Source organism: Hypanus sabinus, chromosome 26, assembly GCF_030144855.1.
Source record: "Hypanus sabinus isolate sHypSab1 chromosome 26, sHypSab1.hap1, whole genome shotgun sequence".
Lineage (NCBI taxonomy): Eukaryota > Metazoa > Chordata > Chondrichthyes > Myliobatiformes > Dasyatidae > Hypanus > Hypanus sabinus.
The window spans coordinates 38,191,138-38,207,524 of NC_082731.1; the positions used below are offsets into that span (position 1 = coordinate 38,191,138).

General features: G+C 45.2%; 1 protein-coding gene across 1 annotated transcript in view; it reads left to right on the forward strand.

Moving 5' to 3' along the window:
- Nucleotides 1–15,357, forward strand: part of LOC132381745 (zinc finger protein 521-like) — a 69,944-nt gene extending 54,587 nt beyond the window's left edge. The window contains exon 17 of the mRNA XM_059951317.1: nucleotides 16–15,357. Coding sequence (XP_059807300.1) covers nucleotides 16–1,413 — 1,398 coding nt within the window. The 3' untranslated portion in view covers nucleotides 1,414–15,357. The remainder of the gene's footprint in view (nucleotides 1–15) is intronic.
- The last annotated feature ends 1,030 nt before the right edge of the window (nucleotides 15,358–16,387 follow it).

Here is a 16,387-nt window from a genome sequence, read left to right on the forward strand (position 1 = left end):
TTCACTCATTGATCCCACATGATGAGTCACCAGCAAGTTCATGCTGGGGAGAAGCCGATCACCTGCTCAGACTGTGGGAAGACGTTTACCACATTATCCCAACTGCAGACACACCAGTTTGTTCACAATGGGGAGAGACCATTTATCTGCACTGTATGTGAGAAGGGGTTCGCTCAGTCATCCCACCTGATGATACATCAGCGAGTTCATACCAGGGAGAAGCCATTTGTCTGCTCTGAGTGTGGGAAGGGATTTACTCAGTCATCTCACCTGATGAGACACCAGCAACTTCACACTGGGGAGAGACCATTCACTTGCTCAGATTGTGGGAAGGCATTTACTAAGTCATCTCACCTACAGACACACCAGCGAGTTCACACTGGGGAGAGACCCTTTATCTGCTCTATCTGTGGGAAGCGATTCACTTGGTCATCTGATCTGCTGATACACCAGCGGGTTCACACGGGAGAGAAACCGTTCACCTGTTCTGTATGTAGGAAGGGTTTCAGTTACTCGTCCCACCTAATGAGACACCAGCGACTTCATTCTGGGGAGAAGCCATTTTCCTGCTCTGACTGTGGGAAGGCATTTACTACGTCATCCCAACTGCAGACACACCAGCGAGTTCATAGTGGGGAGAGGCCGTTCATCTGCTCTATCTGTGGGAGGGGATTCATTCAATCATCTGAGTTGCTGAGGCACCAGCGAGTTCACACTGGGGAGAGGCCATTCTCCTGTTCTGAATGTGGAAAGGCTTTTACACGTTCGGCCCACCTGCAGGCACACCAGCGGGTTCACACTGGAGAGAAACCGTTCACTTGTTCTCTTTGTGGGAAGGGATTCACCAGTTCATCCCGTTTAGTGCTGCACCAGCGAGTTCACACTGGGGAGAGGCCATTTACCTGCTCAGACTGTGGGAAGAGATTCACTCTGTCATCTTCCCTGAAGAAACATCAGCGAGTTCACAGTGGGGAGAGACCATTTATCTGCTCTGTCTGTGGAAAAGGATTCATCGAGTCATCTGCTCTGCTCAAACACCAGCGAGTTCACACTGGGGAGAGGCAGTTCACCTGCTCTGAGTGTGGAAAGGGGTACACTCACTTATCCTACCTGATGAGACACCAGCGAGTTCACTCTGGGGAGAGGCCATTCAGCTGCTCAGACTGCGGGAAGAGGTTTACTGAATCATTCCACTTGCTGGAGCACCAGCGAGTTCACAGTACGGAAAGACCGTTCACATGTTCTGAGTGTGGGAAAGGATTTACTCGATCATCCCACCTCGTGACACACCAGCGAATTCACACTGGGGAGAGGCCATTCTCCTGCACTGAATGTGGGAAGGCCTTTACTCAGTCATCCCAGCTGATGAGACACCACAAGCAAGTTCACACTGGGGAAAAGAGTTTAAAGTAGCTTCTTTGTGGATATTGAATGATCAGTTGCTGAATATCCAAAAGCGATTGGTGTTATTGCCGCCGCCCATCAAACCCAGCCCTGCATCCTGGTCACTGGGCAAGGGAGGGATTTCTTCTGCTGATGTTCACGTTTAATGGACTGGAATTTGACAAGTAGGCTCCTCATCCTGGCTTTAAATGTGTGTCTACTTTGTCCGAAATGAAAGTTTTCTCTTTGAGTTTCTCATTGAAGCCAGGGCCCTGAGAAAACTGCAGCTTATCCTCACTGGACAGTAGATTCTGCACTGCTTTTAAGCGTGGAAGGGATTTGGTATGAAGTTTGACCCGATAAGACGCCAGATAGTTCGCAGCAGGGAGAAATTATTTCCGCTGTTCTGAGTATGGGAAGGGATTCAGTCATTCATCCAAATTGCAGGTACACCAGCGAGTTCACACTGGGGAGAGGCCTTTCTCCTGCTCTGAATGTAGGAGGGGACAGTTCCTACAACACCACTTCCTACAGTGGTGATTTCACACTGAGGCCACACACCCGTCCTATGTGAACACAGAGATTTACTCGATCATCCCACCTGCCGAAACACGGGAAGATGTTTAAATAACTGTATTGAATTTTTAAACCGTCACATTTAGTGAGTCCAGTTGCAAGTTCAAGACTGATGGTGTCAGATTCTGCAGTTCACCACGCCCAGGAGCATTTGTGCTGATCATATTAGACTGGAGTTTGATATTTTTGATCTGTGATAAACAAATCAGTTCTAGTTTAAATCTTGAGTCTCAGGTCATTGCTGAATCTGCTGCACATTCAGCGTACCATATAGAGATCCAGCCGGTCTCTGCCAGTGTTTCTGTTCTGTCTCCTCCCGTCACCCTGTAGCAATGTTCTTTCCTAGATCTCTGTTCACTCGACTTCCCCTTAAATCCACCCTGCAGCTCACCTCAGGCTGTCCCTGTGCTGACGGATTCTGAATTGTCACCACTCTGAATGAAGAAGTGACGTCGCCTGTCAACTGGTCTGTGACAGCTCACACGTGGTCTTCCTTCTAACTTCACTTGTGAACAAGGGCAACAGTCACCAAGCTGCTCTGAAACTTCGGCTCAGAATTGTTCCTGTTGCATGCTTATCGACCAGCTGAAATCTTGTGCAGCTTCCAATCCCTGATTTCCATACATACAATCCCAATCATGATACATTCTTACAGGTAGCAATAACCAGCAGAACTACAGGCTATTTACACACACAGAATGCTTGAGGAACTCAACAGGTCAGGTAGCATCTTTGGAGGAGAATAAACAGTTGGTGTTTTCGAGCTGAGATCCTTCATCAGAACATCTTAGACCAAAAGTACTGTTTATTCCGCAGAAGGAGAAAATTGGTATTCATACCACACATCATCTGCCACAAGCAAGACTTCCGGATGGCCAAACATTTTAATTCCAATTCCCATTCTCACGTGTCGATCCGTGGCCTCTTGTTCCAAGATGAGGGCACCCTCGGGTGGAGGAGCAAACTTTACGTTCCATCGGAGTACCTCCAACCTGATGGCACGAGTGTCAATCTCTTCTCCTGGTGAACAAATATCACCCCCCCCCCCCCACCCCGACCTTTCCCTTTGTAACTCCCTGGTTAAGACTTTTACTGCTATGCTGTAGGTATTACCAGTTCTGTAAGAGCTGTCTGTTCTGCTTTCAGCCTGTTTGGGTTTGAGCTAAAGATAAGGGGCTGTGATGTTCAGCTTAGGAACATTGTGTAATTCAATCAGGATGGTGGAATTGGGAGAAGGTTCTCGAGAATGTTGGGCAGGGAAGTTTTTGTGACAGACACTGGCGTGGGTTAAGGTCTTTTGTGGCGGGAGTTGGGAGAAGACAGGAGGAAAGAAGGCTGAGGATGCTGTCCCTGTTGCACAAGGTGCTTTGTGTAGATGAATGGCTTCAGGAGGAAGGAGCAGCACTGCCGTGGGAGAGCCTGTTTCTGCAAGATGGATCTGGAGCAACTTTCAGAAGTTGCTGTGTGCTCTCACGCAGACCGTGGGTCCTGCGCAAGAATTAAAGAACAACTTCAAAATGAGCTCCAATTGTGTGCGCATTTGGACTGGGTTAACTGTAATGTGCCCTTTTCATTTTCTACAAACTGTGATAAAGCTGATATTAGAATGAATGACTGATCTTTATTGTCATTATACACAGATACAATGAAACTCTGGCTTCCTCTCAGGCAATCAAACAAGACAGTAATGGAAAAACAGTATTAAATAGATAAGTAGCAGAAAATAAGTTACAGCAGCACCAGAATATCACAGTAATGCACAAAGTGCCTTTAGTGCAAGTATTGGCGTCCCTGTGTGTGCTCACAGTTTCAGTCATTGTTCTGTGGGAGTGGTGTGATGGAGGCCACAGCTCTGGGGTAGAAGCTGTTCCTCAGTCTATTTGTTCTGGCTTTTAGTGTCCTGCACCTTTTGCTGGACGGCAGCGGGTCAAACAGGGAGTGGCTGGGGTGTGTGGTGTCTCTGGTAATGCTGATTGCTTTCCTCCTGAGGAAATATTCCTCCTTAGTAAATATACTTTATAATTGTACGCAGTTGCTTCTTGCTGATTGATAACTGCAATTTACAGAGCAGTATTCGCTCAGATTGGGGAGTGGGTGGTCAAAACATGCTGGCTCTCCCGGTCTGGTGGGACCCAAGTCATATCGACCCTAGATGTAAGGAATTCAAGAAAGGTAAGGGATAACCAGCCATGTTTCCAGAGGCATGGTAAAAAGGGGTTTCAACATCTTCTTACCTTTCCCCTGGATACCTTCCTCCTTTCCCCATTTCCACCTGAGTCTCCCATCTCTGAGCTGCCCAAATTCTCCCCGTGTCTCTGTGTCGTCTCTTCCTCAATCCCCATCCTGTCGATTAGTTGCCCCTTCAATCTGAGTTGCTCACTCACTACTCCATCTTTGGGTCATTCCCTTCCCCCCCCTCTACCATTCCCATCCCTCTACCCCTCATGAACACCCCTTCCCCATCACCCTCACTCTCTCTGTTTCCCACTTAACCCTTCCCCATCCCTACCTGTCTCTGGTTCAGGTTACCTTTTCCTCTCCCATGATTTGTGACACCACCTATCCCCATCAGCTCCCAGTCCGAGTCACATCCTTCCCTCCCCCACAGGGTCTTTAGGTCAGTGATTTGTGCTTCCCTCTCCCACACCCCTCCTTCACCTTTGTCGCCCCATTCCCCTCACCCCTGCATCTCCAGGTGATCCATTGAAACACATCCAACTCTCTCTGGGTCAACCCCTGAACCCTGCATCTGGCCTGCTGCCGTTTCACTCCGGAGTGTCAGAGTGTGACCACTTAAAACTCCTCCCCAACTTCATTGGGAACCCCCTTTACACCCCATCTACTGGTAGCACCCTTCACCTCCCTCCCATCATGGGCCGGTTCACCCTTCTTCTCTGGGTCAACCCACCCCCCTCTTCCTCTTCCACCCTTCCCTATCCTCACCCCTTTCCCCAGTCTGAGTTGCCACTCCTCCCCATTACTCGATTGCCCCACATCCCAGCCCCTTTATGGGTCCTCCCCTTTCCCCTGCCTGTGTCATCTCCTCCCGCCTCACTCTGGTCTCTGGGTCTCCTCCTACCCCCTGCTCCACTTACTCACACCTCCTCCCTCATCTGTGAGGCACCACTTCCCCGTTTCTCCCAGCTGGGCACACCCCTACCCCCATTCTGCCCTCTCCTGTCCACCCCCAGACCCTCCCATCTCTGGGTCACCACTCACCCATCTTTGGGATGCCACCTTTGCACTCCCTCATATTTCTGTCAACACTTTCAAAATCCTGTGCCTCTAGGTCACCCTCTTCCCTAGTCCTGCCCTTACCACACCCCCACCTCTTCTCTTCACCCTCCACCCCACATCTCTCGGCCTTTCACTCATCCCTTGGACCCTGGCCGTCTCCTTTCGATCACATCTCTTACCCCCTTCATTATGCCCCGTCATCCCCATGCCCCTCAATCTCTAGGTCGCCCTCTCTCTTCAGTAGGCGGGGATCAGTCTGTCTCTTCTCTCCGCCCCGTCCCTCTACCTTGCGCTCTCCGGCTCTACACCGACCTCTCTCCCTGTCTCCGCGCTTTTACCAAGCCGGCGCCGGATTGGTCCAGAGGCCCGCTGCCTTCGTCACGTGTTTCTGCGGACTCGCGGAGCCCCCACTGCCCGCTTCTGATTGGTCGCCACTGTTCGGACTGGTTGGTGTCACTCATCCCGCGGCCGGCGCCATGATTGGCGGGTCTTCCACCAAACTTCAGCAGCGCCCTCCAATCAGAACGGGCGGCTGAGCGCAGGTTGGAGGAGGCGCGAAAGTGAGAGATCGCAGCCAAAAGTGTCGCCCAGAGGCCGCAGTCAGTGATGGAGGGAAGGGAGAGTGAGGAAGGAGACGGAGAGTCAGTGATGGTGGGGAGGGTGAGAACAGGGATAGTGACGGAGGGGACAGGGGGTGTGAGTGAAGGGACAGAGAGTTAGTGATAGTGAGGGAGGAGACAGGGAGAGGCAGTAACAGTGGGAAGGGAGAGTGAGGGAGGAGAGAAGAAACAGTGAAGGGGGTAGGGAGAGATAGAGCCAGTGAGGAGACGGAGAATCTGAGGGGTGGGTAGGAATCATTGAGATTAGAGAGAGATAGTGTGGGTTCAATGAGAGGCACAGTGGGGGAGAGGTGAGTGACGGGGAGAGAAGGATAATGGGTGAGACAGTGAGAGGAGAGATCGTGAGAGGGGCAATGAGGGGGAGAAGGGAATGTTTGAAGGACAGCGAAGGGGGATCGTGAGGTAGAGTGAGAGTGACAGCAGATGAAAGGGGGCAGGGAGTGAATGAGAGGAAGGGGATTGGAGGTTGGACCACAGCAGAGAGGGGTCCAGAGGAGACCGTATACATAAGGAGAGATGCTGGGATTGAGAGGAGATTATTCCCAGATCAGACCAATGCCGGGTAGAGTGAGGGGTGATGGTCATTGACAGTACAGAGTGGGAGTAGATCAGACATGGGGAAGATAGACATTATTCTGAATGCACCATGTTTAATTTCCTGGACATATTGCAGAGTTGGTGAGGTGAAGTCAAAGTTCAAAGTCGATTTATTGTCAAAATACACTTCTGTCACCATGTACAACCCTGACATTCGTTTTCTTGTGGGCATACTCAATAGATCTAATAACATAGAAAACCTACAGCACAATACAGGCCCTTCAGCCCACAAAACTGTGCCAAACATGTCCTTGGCTTAGAAATTACCTGGAGTTTCCCATAGCCCTCTATTTTTCAAAGCTCCATGTACCTATCCAGGAGTCTCTTAAAAGACCCCATCGTATCCACCTCCACCACCGTCACCGGCAGCCCATTCCACACACTCGTCATTCTCTACGTAAAAAACTTACCCCTGACATCTCCTCTGTACCTACTCCCCAGCACCTTAAACCTGTGCCCTTGTATTAGCCTTTCAGCCCTGGGGAAAAGCCTCTGACTATCCACACGATCAATGCCTCTCGTCATCTTATACACCCCTATCAGGTCACCTCTCATCCTCCCTTACTCCAAGGAGAAAAGGCACCATAATAGAATCAATGAAAGACTGCACCCAACAGCAGATAAGAAGTGTGCAAAAGACAACAAATTCTGCAAATACAAAAAGAAAAAAAAAGAAGAAATAACAATAAATAAGCAACAGATATTGAAAACATGAGATGAAGGAGTATTTAAAATTAGTCCATAGGTTTCAGGAACATTTCGGTAAAGTGATTCCCTCTGGTTCAAGAGCCAGAATCTGCTGAGGGATAATAACTTTTCCTGAACCTGGTGGTGCAAGTCTTGAGGCTCCTGTACCTTCTTCCTGAAGGAAGCAGCAAGAAAAGAGCATGTCTTTGGTGGAGGGAGTCCCTGATGATGGATGTTGCTTTCCTGCGACAAAACTCTGTATAGATGTACTCAGTGGCAGGGAGGGCTTTACCGGTGATGGAATGGACCAAATTCACTATTTTTTGTTGGATTTTCCATTCGAGGCATTAGTATTTTCATAACAGGTTGTGATGCGGCCAGTTAATAAACTCTCCACCACTCATCTATAGGAGTTCGTCAAAGTTTCAGCTCCTTGGTTTTGCTGATATTGAGTGAGAGGTTGCTGTGGTGCCACCATGGAGCCACATTTTCAGTCTCCCTCCTATCTGCTGACTTGTCACCACCTTTGATTCGGCCTACAACAGTGGCGTCATCAGCAAACTTGAATATGGCATTAGCCACACAGTCATAAGTGTAAAGCAAGTAGAGTAGGGGGCCTTGTGGTACACCTGTGCTGATGGAGATTGTGAAAAAGATGTTGATGCTAATCCAAGCTGACAGGGGTCTGCAATTGAAGAAATTGGGGATCCAATTACACAAGGAGCTATTGAGGTCAAGACCTTGGAGCTTATTGATTAGATTAGAGGGGATGATAGTATTGAATGCCAAGATGCAGTCAATAAAAAGCATCCTGATGTATGCATTCTTGCTGTCCAGATGTTCCAAGATTGAGTGAAGAGGCAAAGAGATGACATCTGCTGTGGACCTGGGGTGCCACTAGGCAAGTTGGAGCAGTTCCAAGTCGCTTCTCAGGCAGGAGCTGATAATGTTTCATCATCAACCTCTCAAAACACTTCATCACTGTGGATGCAAGCGCTACTAGTCAGTTTCCATGTGATCCGATTGGTGGAAGATGGGGAGCACCTGTGTGGTCAGAATCTGGCAGGTTCAGAGGTCGCACTGTTACCCCGCCCCCCCCCCCCAACTCTCCAGGTCTGAGACCCCTCTCCTGGGACTTAACTCTCGTGTATGCCTGAGCAATTGCTCAAGGATCAGGAATGACTTAAGAGAAAAGGGTAGCCTGTGACATTCAGGATCCTGAGCATCACCCGAGAGTCATTCAACAGGGAAGAAAAGCCCTTTAGCCTACAGTGTGCCAATGTAGGGTCCCCAAACCTTAACTTGGATTCCCACTCCATAGACGCTGCCTGACCTACTGAGGGTGTTGACATATTCTGCTTTTATTTCAGATTTCCAGCTATGATAATGTTTTTAGTGCCCAGCTATAATACTGTATGCCAGTATTTCAGCACACCATGTTTCAAGTGCTCCTGTAAATACATAAATGCTGCAAGATGCTGCCTCCATCCCAAGCCACATGCAATCCTAACCACCGTAAAAATACCTTCGGGCACCTCCAAATCTGTCTCTTACCATTTACCTATGCCATTTACTGAGGGTTTCCTTGATTGCTCTCTGGTTCCTTCCCACACAGGAAGAACAGACCCACAGTGCATTTAGATAGTGTCCTACTAAGCCTTCCTTCACTCCTTTTCTCCTCTCCTTCCCTTGATACCTCTCCTCTCCCACTCCAAATGCTTGTGCTCTCCCTCTTACCCCACCTTCCTCTCTCAGAAAAATTCCCCTATGGACACAGACACACCCACACGCAAACACCCCCACACATGCACAAAGACACACACATCCCACAAACACAGATGGGAAACATTTAATCATGATCCTCCCGCCACACCGTCCCATCACACACTCCCAGGGGCAGACACAGGGTGAGATTCCCATCATGCACTCCCAGGGACAGGGGCAGACACAGGATGAGGCTCCCTTGACACTTTCCTGCGAAGTGGTGGGTGGAAGGGGGAAGAGGGGGCGGAAATAGAGGGATGGGTTTGTTGGTGAAGGAAGATGTTGAGAGAAATCCTCTGGGTTTATACTGGGGATCTAATTCTCCCTGCAGTTTGAGAGGAAGAAGCTAAAATCGGATGTATGAATATTACAGTAGATTAAAGGGGACTATGGGGGCATGGTCGAAGTTGATTGGTAGGGTGACACCAGCGAGGAGGACAGTATGGCAGCAATGTCTGGAGTTTCTGGGAGTATTTTGAAAAATGTGGGATTACAGCATCCCAAAGAAGAAGAACCATTCCAAAGAGAGGAAGTTACTCCCGTGGCTGACAAGGGCAGTCAAAGCAAAGGAGAAGGCATACAATTTAGCAAAAATTATTGGAATCTAGAGGAATGGGAAGCTTTTCAATACCAGTTGATGAAAAAACAAAAGCAACCAAGAGAGACAAGATGAAATATGTAGATAAGCCAGCCAATAATATAAAAGAGCATACCAAAAGATTGATCAGATATATTATATCTATGGTCATGTGGGCTTTTTGTGCCGTAAGGGCCTGTTACCTTGGTGTATCTCTAAATAAAGTAGCAGGCATTTTCAAAAGGCCTTTGATGAGGTGCTGTACGTGAGTCTGCTAAACAAAATTAACATGAAAGAAACTTGCAGTGCAGAGAAGATTTTCCGACTGACAGAAGGCAAAACATTGCAATAATGGGGGCCTTTTATGGTTGGTGGCCGATGACTAATAGTGTTCCTTGGGACTTGGTAAACGCACTCTGTACAGATGCGCATTTTCACACACACACACACACACACACACACACACACAAATTGCCTTGTTATTCTGCTGTCATCCTGCTGCGAGTGTGTACTTCAATGTCTCCCCACTCACCCCCCAGTAGATTCTCATAACGGCTTTATGTTGCCTTTCTTTCCATACACTTCGGAATATTCAATTTATTTAGTAATGGGGATGTGTAGATATTGTTTCTATACTGTATTTAAGGTAGATACTTTTATTTATTCGGTAACATAATTTTAACGAGAGGGAATGATTCTGATAAGATGGAGTCACATTGGGTCATAGCGGCTTCTTCAGGTACAAGAAAAGGTGTTACTACCCCATCTAAACACATATTTAATCAATCAGCATAACCAGACACTTTTCATTGTTAAAATCTTTTTATTAATACATAATCTTCTACAACTATAGAATAATACAAAATTTCAACAAATTAATATGTATACAATTAATAGAGCTGAAGAAAAAAACTAATCGTAATACATAAAAATGAAAAAAAAATTATATAGAAAAAAGAAGTTAAAAAAAAGAACCGCATCTAACTAAGAAAACAAACCCCATTAACTACAAAAACCCCATTAGGAATCAACCCCCGGAAGCAATACGTTAACCATCATCTAGATATATAGAAAAAAAATTCATCAACCGCCAGTTCACATTTTTTTTCATAAAAGATAATAAAATTGGAAGGAAACCATATAGAATAATTAAAATTAAATGGTAATATTTAGTAAAAGAACCCCATCTTCTCTCAAAATCAAATCGAGGTTCAAAAGCTCTACTTCTAATTTTTTTCCAGGCTGAGACATAACATTATTTGAGAAAACCATTCAATTTATGTAAGGGAAGAGATATCTTTCCATTTTAATAAAATAGCCCTTCTTGCCAACAATGTAACAAATGCAATTACATGTTGATCTGAAGATGAAATACCCTGAATATGATGCAGAATTATTCCAAATAGAACAGTTAATCTATTAGGTTGTAAGTTAATTTTAAAAGCCTTAGAGATTGTAGAAAATAAAGATTTCCAAGACAGTTTTAATGAAGGACATGACCAGAACATATGTGACAAAGTAGCTACTTCAGTTTTACATCTATCACAATAATTATCTACACTAGGAAATATTTTAGATAGTCCTTTGCTAAATAATAACGATGGACAATTTTAAATTGAATTAGACAGTGATTGGCACATATAGAAGAAGAATTTACATTTTTCAAAATTTGAACCTAATCTTCATTCACAAAGGTCACATTAAGTTTTCTCTCCCAATCTTGTTTAATCTTTAGTGATAGGTTCTCTTTTTGTAACAAGAGTAAATTATAAATTCTGCTAACGGAAACTTTCACTAAAGGATTCAATTTCAAAATGGTATCCAATAAATCAGATTCTTCTAAGTATGGAAACTTAGGTAAATATTGTTGTAAAAAATGTCTAACCTGAAAATATTGCAAAAAATGTGTATGAGCAACTCTTCAAAAGTCATCAGTCGACCATTATAAAATAAATATGTAAAAAAAGGATCTCTTTATTTTTCCATAGGAGAAAAATGGGGTCAGTTATTGAAGGTTTAAATAAAAAGTTTCAATATAAAAACTTAAATTGTTTAAAGTTTAAAAAATTACAAAACTGAAGCCAAATCCGTAAAGATTGTTTAATAACCAGGTAAAAATTTAAATTTGGAATTTTAGAGAGCTGTAAAGGTAATGGAGCTCCTAATATTGAAGTTAAATGAAATTGTTTAACAGCTTTTAAATCCAAATCAACCCAAAGTGATTTTTGGCTCTTATCGAGCAAATATAACCAAAAACACAATTGTCTAATATTTACAGCCCAGTAATAGTCTTAAATGAGGAAGTGTAAGTCTACCATCTTTTTTAGGTTTTTGTAAATGGTATTTATTCATTCTTGGTTTCTTATTGTTCCAAATAAAGGTAGAAATAATAGAGTCAATTTGATCAAAAAGATTTTTAGTTAAGAAGATATGTATATTTTGGAAAATATATAAAAATCTAGGTAAAATCATTGTTTTCATAGCATGAATGTGACCTATTAAAGAAAGAGTAAGTGGATTCCATCCGGAAAATAGTAATTTCATGGAGTCTACTAAAGGAACGATATTGGCTTTAAAAAGATCTTTATATTTTTTAGTAATTATAATACCTGAATATCTAAATGTATTAAGAATTCTAAAAGGAATATCGTTATATGTACTAACAGTGGCATTAATGGAAATAATTCACTTTTATTCAAATTAAGTTTATATCCAGAAAATTTTCCAAAATCTTTAAGTGTTTCCAAAAGATTAGGAATTAATTCCTCAAGATCCAAAATAAAAATCAAAAGATCATCTGCATAAAGAGAAATCTTATGTATGGTTCCATTTATAGGAATACCATGAATGCTTTTGGCCTCCCATAATGTTATAGCTGAAAGCTCCAATACAAGATTAAATAATAAAGAGCTTAATGGACATTCCTGTCTAGTACCATGAGAAAGTGAAAAGAAAGAAGACCTATAATTGTTAGTAATGACTGTGGCAATAGGGTTCTTATAGATCATTAGAATCCATCTATTAAAATTAATACCAAAACCAAATTTTTCTAATACTTTGAACAAGTATGGCCACTCAACTCTATTGAATGCCTTTTCTGCATCAAGCGATAACACATTGAGGTTGCTTAGATAATGGTGAATAAATAATGTTCATCAATCTCTGAACATTAGAGAAAGAGTAGCGGCCTTTAATAAAGCCTGTCTGGTCCATAGAGATAATTTTAATTAAAATATTTTCCAAGCAATTAGCCATTATTTTAGAAAGAATTTTTGCATCCACATTTAATAGCATAACCAGACACACCACACACCCCGGCCACTCCCTGTTTGACCTGCTACCATCCAGCAAAAGGTTCAAGACATTAAAAGCCAGAACAAATAAACTGAGGAACAGCTTCTACCCCAGAGCTGTGGCCTCCATCACACCACTCCCACAGAACAGTGACTGAAACTGTGAGCACACACAATGTCTCAAATACTTGCACTAACGGCACTTTGTGCATTACTGTGACATTCTGGTGCTGCTGCTACTTATCTATTTAATACTGTTTTTCCATTACTGTCTTGTTTTTATCTACCGCTTTGTTTAATCGCCTGAGAGGAAGCCAAACAGAGTTTCATTGTACCTATGTACAATGACAATAAAGATCATTCAATTCAATAATGATTGCAAGATCCTGCTACACATCAAGAACTTAAACTACTGTAGGTCTACACCATCAGCGAGTTGCTCGCTGGCAAAGAAAATGAAGGAGCTGCTCAACGTGTTGTTGCCTGAGTTGATGGAGGCCCACAGTCTAATAGTGAGTGGCTGTCTTGGCCACATTTCTTGTGATTGCAGGATCCTTTTGGACATTGTTAATGTGGAATGCCTTAAGTTTGATTTACTGGTTTGTTGGCAGGGAGCAGGCGCGGATGGCAGGGGAGCACGCGGCCTCAGTTCTGGTGAGTACTGGCCTCAAGCCAGGAGAGAGGCGCCAAATCTGGAGCACTCAGGCCGGAGTTGATGATAACATCCCCTCCAGTGTTCGCTCAGTAGAAGATAAGCTCTATTGTGGTCGACTGCAGATCTCAGTTGCACCCAGTGGACTCGGGGCCTCAAAGCCACAGGGTGGCCTGGCCACAGCTGCCGGAAGAGAGGAGTTCTGAGCCGGTGCACTCTGCCAGGGCACAGTGTGGCACAGCATCCAGGCTGCAGTCATGCTTGCTCAGCAGAAGACAAGCTCTATTGTGGCTGAGTGAATATTTTAATGGACTGAAGGGTCTGGACGATATACACATATATTTTGCTTGGTTGTATTTTACTGTTATTCTATATATGCTTGTTATCGTGTATGTGCGAAGACTAAGCCTCGAGCCACGGTGTCGCCTGAGGGAAGCTGGGCCACTCCACTGGGAACGGTGTGGCTGGCGTCCAGGCTGGAGTTGGGGCTGCCCTTTCCCCCCAGTGTCTGCCTGACAGAAGACCAGCTCTTATTGTGGTCGATTGCAGATTGATGCCACTAGCTTGGACTTCTATTGTGTGATTGTGATACCATTTGTGCTTGCTGGGTGTGACTGTTGGTACTGCGTTTTGCATCTTGACCCTGGAGTAACGCTGTCTCTTTCAGCTGTATTCATGAGTATTCATGTATGGCTGAATGACAATTAAATAAGTTGAATTGAATGACCTTGTGGGGTGCATCATATTCTGATTCACATATAGTCGTGAGTTAACTTTGTGGGTAATTAATGATACTATATCATGGGGCCTCAATAAAAGGGGGCATAGTGCTGTCAGTGGTAGAGAGAGATTGGGACTACCAGGACTTCACAATAGACAAAATTAGTATGGAGCTATTTATTGTGATTTCTGGTAGATATCTTCTTGTGAATATTGGCTATTGTTTTTTTGCTATTTTCACTAATCTTTGTAAGTTTGACTTTTGACGCACCAAATATACACCCTTGCACTATAGTGCAAAGTGACCCCTGTCTTTGATCAAACCCCACGTATGTGAGATTTAATGGTCTGGACGACAGAATTTGTGACTTTGTGACCAGCTGACAAAGATAGGTGGAGGGGCAGCTAGCGTTGAGGAAGCAGGGAGTCTGCAGCAGGACTTGGATAGATTAGGAGAATGGGTAGAGAAATGGCAAATGGAATATAGTGTAGGGAAGTGTATGTTCATGGACTTTGGTGGAATAAACATGTGGAATGTTATCTAAATGGGAAGCAAATGCTGAATCAAAAGTGCAGAGTGTCTTGAGAGTCCTCGTGCAGGATTCCTTAAGGGTTAATGTGCAGGTTGAATCTGAGGTAAGGTAGGCAAATGCAATGTTAGCATTCATTTCAAGAGGACTAGAATAAAAAAGCAAGGATGTAATGCTGAGGCTTCATAAGGCACTGATCAGACTGCATTTGGAGTATTGTGAGATCCAAAGGATGTGCTCCAAAAGAGGGTCCAGAGGAGGTTCATGAGATTGATCGTGGAATGAAAGGGTTAACCTACGCAGAGTGTTCTTCTCGCCGGAGGTTAGAAGAATGAGGGTGATCTCACTGAAATCTATTGTACATTTAAAGGCCTAGATGGATGTGGAGAGGTTGGTTCCTATAGAGTGGAGGTTTCTGACCAGAGGGCAGAACCTCTAGATACAGGGATGACCATTAAGAGCAGAGATAAAGAAGAATATCTTTAACCAGGGAGTGGTGAATCGGTTCAATTCATTGCCAAGTTCAGCTTTGGAGGTCAAGTTACTGGGTATATTTCAAACAGATAATGTTCTTTATTAGTTAGGATGGCAACGACTACCATGAGAAGACATGAGAATGGTGTTGAGAAAATAAACCAGTCATTGTCGAATGATGAAGCATTATCAATTGGTCGAATGGTCAGATTCTCATGCCACTTATGCCTCATGGTCTTGTGGGTGGAGGAAGTAGGAGGGGGAGGAAGGGGGAGGGAGAGGAGATGAGGGAGGCAGGGGAGGAGGGGAAATGGGAGATTGAGGGCAGTGGGAGTGTGGAGAGAGGAAAGGCTGAGAAGCCGGAAGGGGGAAGTGAAAGAGGTGATGTGGCAAGGGGAGGGGGAGGAGAGGGATGTGGGAGAGAACTTAATGGTAGAGGGGTAAGAAAGACAGGAAAGGGAGGGATTTGAGAGGGTGTGGGGGCAAGGGAGAAGGGGTGGACAAAGGAGGAACATTGGGGAGAGAGGAGGGTGAAGTGGGAGAGAAGATATTGGGGAGGTGGGAGTGGCAGTGAGGGGGAATGGGGAGGGGATAGCGAGAGAAGTGCGAGTGTGAGAATGGGAGGGTAAAGGAGGAGAGGGAGTGAAAGGTGGGTGTAGGTGAGGAGAGAGGAAGAGGATTGGGGGTAGGATGTGTAAGAGTTGGGTTAGGGAGTATGATAGAGGAGGTGAAGGGAGGGGTAGGATGGTTGGGAGGAGGGTGAGAAAGGGGCAGGGCAAAGGGAGAGGGTGAAAGGGAGGAAGGGAAGAGGGTAGTTGTGAGAGTGATATTGGAGTTAGAGAAGATGGGAGAGTAGGAGTTTGTGGGGGAGGGAAGAAGAGGGCATGGGGATTATGTAGGGGGAGGAGTGGGAATGAGAAGGGGGCAGGGAGTAGGAAGGGGAGGAGGAAAGGTGTTGGGTAGAAGAGGGTGTGGTGGATGATGAAGAGGAGGATGAAAGAGGGAGGAGAGGAAAGTGAGGGATGGTGTATGAGTGGGAGGGGGAGGAAGAATTATGTGGGAGGGGAAGAGGAAGCTGCATGAGGGGAAAAGGAGAGGACGGGGTGTTTGCATCTTAGAGATGGGATGGAAGGGAGGGGAGGAGAGGGGAATGGTTCATCACAGAGACGGAATGGGGAGGGACTAATGGGGAAGGGGGATGTAAGTGATCCAGAATTGGGATTGGGTATGGGGGTGGGTGGTGGTGACCCAGAGACGGTATGGGGCACAGAGTGGAA